The 7786-nt window shown below is 49.6% G+C and overlaps 1 protein-coding gene across 2 annotated transcripts in view; it reads left to right on the top strand.

The window, feature by feature from the left end:
* Tmem181 (transmembrane protein 181) overlaps positions 1 to 7786 on the top strand; it is a 62083-nt gene that overhangs the window by 26116 nt on the left and 28181 nt on the right. For both annotated transcript variants that reach the window (XM_026787380.1, XM_005363395.2), the window contains exon 2: positions 3558 to 3661. In XM_026787380.1, coding sequence (XP_026643181.1) covers positions 3558 to 3661 — 104 coding nt within the window. The remainder of the gene's footprint in view (positions 1 to 3557; positions 3662 to 7786) is intronic.

Here is a 7786-nt window from a genome sequence, read left to right as displayed (position 1 = left end):
CCAGGCTGGTCTCGTACTCACAGAGATCCGCCTGCCTCTGCCTCCCGAGTGCTGGGATTAAAGGCGTGCGCCACCATCGCCCGGCTTCTAAAACTGTCTTAATAAACTCTTGTGCTGTCTCAGTAACAGTGCCCTGTTTCTCTAAAACAACTATCAATTGACTGGTCAATACCTGAACAGAATTACTGGCACCCATCTTCAGTCCACCCCCACCATCAATCTCTTACTTGCGGGCCAACCTTCTGAGGGTTGTTGAGATGGGATCTCTCTATGTAGCCCTGGCTGTCCTCATACTTGCTATGTGGTTCAAGTTGTGCTCGAACCTACAGAGATTCACCTGCTTCTGCCTCCAGAGTGCTGGGATTAAAGGCATACACCATGATACATGGCCAAGTGATGCATTTTTAACTACAAGTTTAAAATTTAATCTTCCTTTGATGTCTCTGCCTCCAAGCCTCTGCTTTAGCCTTCACCTACGGAGTTCTCCATGATGCTTCGTCTCTGATCTACTAGCAAGATCGGGTCACTCTGAACATAGTGCAGTCATAGCTCATAGATGGCTCTGAGAGTTCTAGAAACCATTTTCAATCCATAGGAAAGTGGCATAGGAAAGTCTCATGTGACCCGGCACCTTTGTCTCAGTTGGCATCATTAACGCGGGTGAGATGCCATTAACTAATGCTGCTCGCACTCTCTCTTCCACCACCCAGTCCGCTTAGCTTTGTGTAAAGTTTGATTTCTTCGTGGAAATATCCTCTGCAGTTGCCTAGAAACTGTCCCTTCCTTTCAGTCTTAAAACAAAAATATATCCAAACAGTCTGTCTGAATAAATAGGTGCCTGGGTCACAGAAGGACAAGCGGACACCCGCTCTTCTGCCAGCACTCACGTTCCACAGGGCTTTTCCAGGTGAGCATTAAGTGGGTCCTGTCTCCCAGAGCCTCCTCCCTCCAGGGAAGCGTGACTGTGACCGCGTGGACAGGTCTGTCACCCCCAGATCTCAGCTTTCCTGTCTGTAAATCCTAGGTGTGAGCTGAAAGTCCCCGGGAAAGCCACACCTGTGTTAAGATTCTGCAGAGTGCCTGGGGGCTGGAGTCTCCCTCACTGCTCTCCCTCTCCAGCCACTGCCACTACCTCTGTGTCCATTCTGTGCTGTTTTACCTTAGGCTGAAGCCTTTGCAATATAGTAACAGGCTGTCCTGACTGCTTTTATGTCAACTTGACACAGCTTTGAGTCATCAGAGAGCAGGGAACTTTGCCTGAGATAACGTAGGCAAGCCTGTAGGACATTTTCTTCATTAGTGATTGATGGGGGAGGGCCCAGCCCATGGTGGGTGGTGCCATCTCTGGGCAGGTGGTCCTGGGTTCTTTAAGAAAGCAGGCTGAGCAAGTCTGTAAGTAGCACCCTCCATGCCTCTGCATCAGCTCCTGCCTCCAGGGTCCTGCCCTGTTTAGGTTTCCGTCCTGACCTCCTCTGATGGGGAACAGTGATGTAGATGCATAAGCCAAATAAACCCTTTCCTCCCAAGTTGCTGTGGTCATGGTGTTTCAGCACCGCAGTAGTAACCCTAAGACACAGCCATTAGGGCCCACCAATCCCGAAGCTAAGAATCCCATCAGACAGCTCCTGAAGCCTATACCAGAGACTCCCCGTTTGCTATGACCTGCCCGCCTGGTGTCTCCACTAATGTATTTGGGAAATGTATTGACTGATAAAAGTTGATATAAGAACTTTTATGGTGGCGCATGCCTTTAATCCCAGCACTTGGGAGGCAGAGGCAGGCAGATCTCTGTGAGTTCAAGGCCAGCCAGTGTATGAGAGGTAGTTCCAGGACAGGCTCCAAAGCTACAAAGAAACCTTGTTTCGAAAAACAAACCCACAAAAGTTGATGTAACCACTTCGATAGTGGAAGATATCATCAAATCAATATGAATCCATGTGCCTGGCCCATGGTTACTCATGTTTAACTTGGAGCAAACTCTCTCTTGTGCCCTTTGGAGTGAGAACCATAGTTTACAAAGAAACCTGTCTCCTTCCCAGAGCAGTTCTGTCTCTGATACCGGAGGGCCTGTCTGAGCTGGCAGCACACTCTTACTTCACCAGCTTCTCCTGCCCTGTCAACAGCCCAGAGTCCCAGGGAAACCTCCAGGTTTCAATCCATCTTTCACCAAATGTATTGACAATGGTCTGAGAGTCAGCTAGGTCACTTGGGTATTCGTCAGGTGCCACGTCAGAGTGGCAGCGGCTCCCAGGCCTCACCTTTGTGCTTAGACTGCCCTGCCCCAGGGTTGACTTCCTGCCTGCCATCTGGAGTCTCAGGCACATGTGGAAGGTAGGGATGTGCACTGTGAGCCCAAGCTGGCGGGTAACCTTACCCTGGGTCTCCGGGCCACACCCCTACCCCCCAGTTGACTTAGCCTTCCTGTTGCTTTCAGCTTCCAAGTTAAGCAGCAGGACCACAGGTGCAGTGCAGCCAGCAAGCAAACCCCACCCCTTGCCCCAGCTCCTCCCCTAGGGGTCAGCCCCCTCCTTAGGACTCTTTCCTGGGGTTGGCCACTTCTGTCAACACTGCTTTTTATTAGTGAAGCTAATTGGAGTACAGACATTGCTGTGTGATTGTGAGACCGTGACCACGCTGAAGGCTCAGCTCTGGGGCTGCAGATTCCCAGTGTTTCGCAAGCCTGGGAATTTACAGAGTTCTCTGGTTTACAGCCCAGTGTGCTGCATTGAGTGCTGAGCAGGAACCGGTTTCCTGAGTTTTTTGTTGTAAAGATTTATCTTCATTTTAAAATTGTGTGTGTGCACATGTGTCAGTGGCAGGGGTGGGCTCTGGGGTGTGTGTAGTTTTGCCCACAGAGGCCAAGAGGGCATCGGGTCTCCTGGAGCCGGAGGCACAGGCAATTGTGAGCCGCTGATGTGCGCCCTGGGATGTTTGCTAGAGCAGTACATGATTGTAGCTGCGGAACTGTCCCTCTGGTGTCCCTGCCCCCCATGTTTTGTTCTGAGGGAAGTGAAGTTACATCCGGGGATCAACCTCTCGAAGGGCTTCTGTGTTCCTGTAGGTCACAGAAGCGTGGAGGAGTTGGACGCTCCCTCTGGGAAGGGTGGGCTGCTTTTCACCTGGGTGGGGATTAGGTCTGGGCATGAGGTAGACCCGGTGGAAATAGCTGCTGCCTCTGGTCCCTGGTCTCTGTGTTTGGCAGTGATGGCTAAATAGAGTCAGGCTCCTTGTTGGTCTGAGCTATGGCTCTACTCTGGAAGCTAGAAGTGGGCTATGTAAAAGGTTAGGTCACTTCCTTGGTGTGGTGACATTTCTCCTTGGCGTGAAAATCACCATGCACTCATTCTTCAACTGTGTGAGGCAGGCCGGAGTGGCAGTGACTCTGACAGAAAACTGACAGATGGCCCACCCTTGAGAGGTTACCAGGAGCAGTGTGCTTCTGGGGCCAGCACCGGCTGAGGAGGAGCAGGTCTGACGCGGCTGTGGTAGTGCTAGCCCGGGCAGGGCTACTGATGTGGGAGAGCCGACTGTCCTCACTCCCGGCTTCTGCTCCACAGGCTGGCGCCCATGCGGCTCTACACCCTCTCCAAGCGCCACTTTGTCCTCGTGTTTGTCGTCTTCTTCCTCTGTTTTGGACTGACCGTCTTCGTTGGGATCAAGGGTAAGTCTTCCCTTTAATCATCTCCCCATGGATAGCCACTCTGGTTCGCTGCTGCCAGCCCAGCTGTGCCCTCATACCCCTAGCCAGGCCTCAGCATGAAGAGAGATGTTCCTTCTCTCTGAGTCCCCAGGGCACAAGGTGGTTTCTCTGGAGGTGCAGGGGGCAAGTTGGGTAATGCTGGTCACAGCATCCAGGGCAAACAGCCTAGGTCAGTTTGTCAGTGCAGGCAACTCCTACCTGCCTTTTATTTGCCATATAACAACTTCAACTTCTTCTTCTTCTTCTTCTTCTTCTTCTTCTTCTTCTTCTTCTTCTTCTTCTTCTTCTTCTTCTTCTTCCTCTTCCTCTTCCTCTTCTTCTTCCTTCTCCTTTCTCCCTCCTCCCTCCTTTCTCCTTTCTTCCTTCTTCTTTCTTCTTCTTTTAAAATAAGCCAAATTGACTTTGAATTTGCTTTGTAACCTACCCAAACATTTCTAGAGTCTTTTTTGTCCTGGGGCGGGGGGTCCAGAACCCACTGACTGCTTAGGGGAGAGACAGGTCATGTAAAAGTCTAGGAGGGCTGTAGGGATTTGGGCTGGTGACATCTCGAGCTTCAGGACTGTGTGAAAAGTGCCAGGCAGTAGAAACTGTCCCCCAGAAAAGCCACGTCTTAGCGATTTTTAGCTTTGACATCCTTTAGGAAGACTAACTAAACTATTTTGTTTTTGTCATATGTGTGTGTGTGTGTCTATCTCTGTCTGTATGTCTCTGTGTGTGAGTCCAGATGCTGATGACAGCTGTCTTCCTCTATCACTTGCCACCTTATGTTTGGTGACAGGATCTCTCACTTGAACCCAGAGCTCACCAGTTCAGCTGGTCTCGCCAACCAGCTTGCTCTGGGCATCCGTCACTGCCTTCTGCGCCCTGGGATTGCAGACAGGCCCTTGTACCTCCCAGCATTTGCTTTACTCCTCATGCTTCAACAACAAGCTCATGCCTGCTGAGCCATCTCCCCCACCCCCCACCCCAAACTTTCTAACAATCACAAAACAGAGCCACAGAAGCCGAGTGGTCCTCACAAGGTCTCAGAGGCCTGGGTCTCCTCTGTCTCATCCCCAGAATGGCAGCAGGAGCCCGCCTTGGTGGGAGAGTGTTCTCTTCCTAAGTAAGATAGCTCGTTCATTGAGGGTGGTTTGTGGTAGCTGATCTAAACGATGGCTTGGTTAAATCCCAGAGGTATTCGGGCCTCAGAAAGCTAGTTTGTTTCTTTCTTTCTTTCTTTCTTTCTTTCTTTCTTTCTTTCTTTCTTTCTTCCTTTCTTCCTTTCTTTCTTTTTTCTTTTTCTTTTTTTCAAGACAGGGTTTCTCTGTGGCTTTGGAGCCTGTCCTAGAACTAGCTCTTGTAGACCAGGCTGGCAAAGAAATCTGCCTGCCTCTGCCTCCCGAGTGCTGAGATTAAAAGCATTCGCCACCACCCGGCGAAAGCTAGTTTCTTAATCTCAACTGAAGTTTGGACTGGCGAGTGGCTAGAGCAGGCTGGGGCAGAGGGTGGCTATTGGGATGCTTCTTGCCTGTGGTAATGACACAGTTGTCACCATAGCAACTATAGCCAACTTGTTCTCCTTCCTGTTGAGTCACCAGGGGCTAAAGTCACATTAATCACAATACAGGTTTACCCATTACCTCACTTACATTTCAGACTGTCCTTTCGTATTGGTAGGGAGACATTTACATTGTATGCAGCTCAGTGGGGTATTAGCCAGCTCTTGTCCAGACTGTACCCAGCCTTCACTCTGAAACCAAGGCCAAGACAGGGGTGATGTCAGGATCCCATCACTTTCTTCCACCACACAGATTACTGTCAGTCTTCTGGAAAAGCAAACAGTAAGGAGTGTGTATGTGTGTGTGTGCGCACCTGTGTGCATCTGCACAAGAATATATATGTATCCACTATATTATTATAATTATATCTCATTACTGTATACTATTATAATACATAATTTATAATATATTCATAATTATAATGCAAACAGTTGTATTTATATTAAAGTATAAATTATTTACAACGAATAATTTTTAATATTATTAGACCTAAGTATGTAATAGAATTATGAGTATATATATAATTATATGTGTTATATTTTATATCTATGTGAAGTGAGGGAACTGACTCACACGATCTGGGAGGTTAAGGAATGCACAGGTCTACAGTTAGCAAATGGGAGTCAGGAAAGCCAGTGCATCAGTCAGGCCCAGGGGGCTGGGAACCAGGAGGCTAATGGTGTAAGCCCCAGTCCAGGTCTGGTCTCATGGCGGGATTCTCAGGTTACCAATGGAGACAGGGAGACCAGAGTCTCCTCCACATGTCTGTTTAGGCCTCAGCAGGTTGAAGAGGCCCGCCTTCCCTAGCTAGGGCAGTCTGCTTTATTGAGTCTCCCGACTGAAAGGGGACTCTTTCCAGAAACTCCTCACAGACACCTGAGAGCGGTGTTTAGTCAAACACCTGTGCCCCGCTGAGATGAACACGTGAAATCAGCTGTTGTCAGCGCTCTCCTTATTACTTATGTAGCAATGTTACTATTGGAGAGTCCGGGGTAGTTTGGGGAAACTGAAGCCCAGGGTGCCTAGGTAGCTTAAAGTCCAGGTGCTACTGATGCTGGTTTTTAAGTCTTTCCCAGAAGCCAGAGAAAGAATCCACCTGTCTTGGGAGTCTGCTTGGCACATACCTTGCCACCGAGTGGCCCCTTCCTGTGTGGAGACAGCCGGGCATTTGTAGGTGCCTCAGACAGGAAGTCATGCTGGTCACGTGCAGACCCTGCATCAGCGCGGTAGGCTGGGGCAGCCACAGAGGCAGCCCAAAGAATTGGCATCACAAGAGTGGTAGTTTTTAAAATTTATTTTAAATACAGAGTCTCGCTGTGTAGACCAGGCTCACGGGAGCTCATAGAGATCCACCAGCCTCTGCCTCCCAAGTGCTGAGACTAAAGGCGTGCGCCACCACACTTGGCAAGAATAGTATGTTTTAGACAAATCCAGCCGTAAATTAATTTTAAAATCACTTAAGGCCAAAGCCCTGAAGAATCCATCACAGTTAGAATCAGAGATGCTAGGGATTCTGGGAAGATGGTAGTGTCGAGAGGAATGTGCCCCCCCCTCAATGGAACCTGCCTGAGTATTGGAGGTTTGTAACTTCCGGTGGGCGGGGCAGCTGGACATTACACTGTGATTGATTTCAGCCAGTCCTGCCCTTACTGCTGTGGCAGACCCTCACACCCACGCTGGCTCCGGTTCTGATCGGCCTGCATATAGCTTGTAGGAACTAAGGTGGACGAAAGGACTCTGTCCTCCCTAACTGGGAACCTGAGCTCTGCACCTCAAATGCTGCTTCTGATCACAGAGGCAGAGCAAGGCAAGGCAGCCATTGCTGATGTACTCAGGGCCTCCATCGTTGTAAACCCTGTCCCGTCTAGCAGAGGCAACAACCAGGGAGTTTGAAGAGCTAGCCCTTCTCCTCCCATCCCCTGGATGGCTCTCCTTTTTTCCTTTGGGAACCAAACAATGAACATTTGGAGATTCCAAAGGAGCAGCATAGTCAGCATGAAAGATGAATATATCCAGGAAGCTTACTGAGCTCAAGTGGGCTAAATTCAGTTTCATACCAAAGAACTGTAGCTGAACTGCAGGAAGCCTAAGCCAGATGGAACCCTGCCCTCAGCAGGACGGAGGGACTCAGACAGGGGATCTCCAGTGAGGCTGCCAGCGCTTATCTGAAGCTTATCTGAATTGTTCAGGGCAGAAGACAGGCTGACGCGTGCTCGAAGAGTTCCCAACCAGGAATCCTGCCTGGCAAAAAGGTTCTTCAAAAGTGAAGGGGAGAGGCGGAGTGTGGTGGCACACACCTGTGTTTCTTGAACTTGGGTGTCTGAGACAGGAGAATTGATCATTTGTTTCATCAGTCAAGGCTACTGAGACCCCATGAAAAAGTGGGGATGAGAGTAAGACATTCCCAGGCTAACTAAAGCCGAGGGAGTCAATGCCACTAGCCCTGTGCTCCAGGTTGCTGGAAAGGAGCCTACAGGTTGAAACACCTAGTCTAGCAAAGGCGGCTATTGTAACTGTAAAATACACCTAGTCTATCTAGCAAAGG

This window comes from Microtus ochrogaster, linkage group LG9 (assembly GCF_000317375.1).
Source record: "Microtus ochrogaster isolate Prairie Vole_2 linkage group LG9, MicOch1.0, whole genome shotgun sequence".
NCBI lineage: Eukaryota > Metazoa > Chordata > Mammalia > Rodentia > Cricetidae > Microtus > Microtus ochrogaster.
This window is presented reverse-complemented; position numbering and strand designations above follow the sequence as displayed.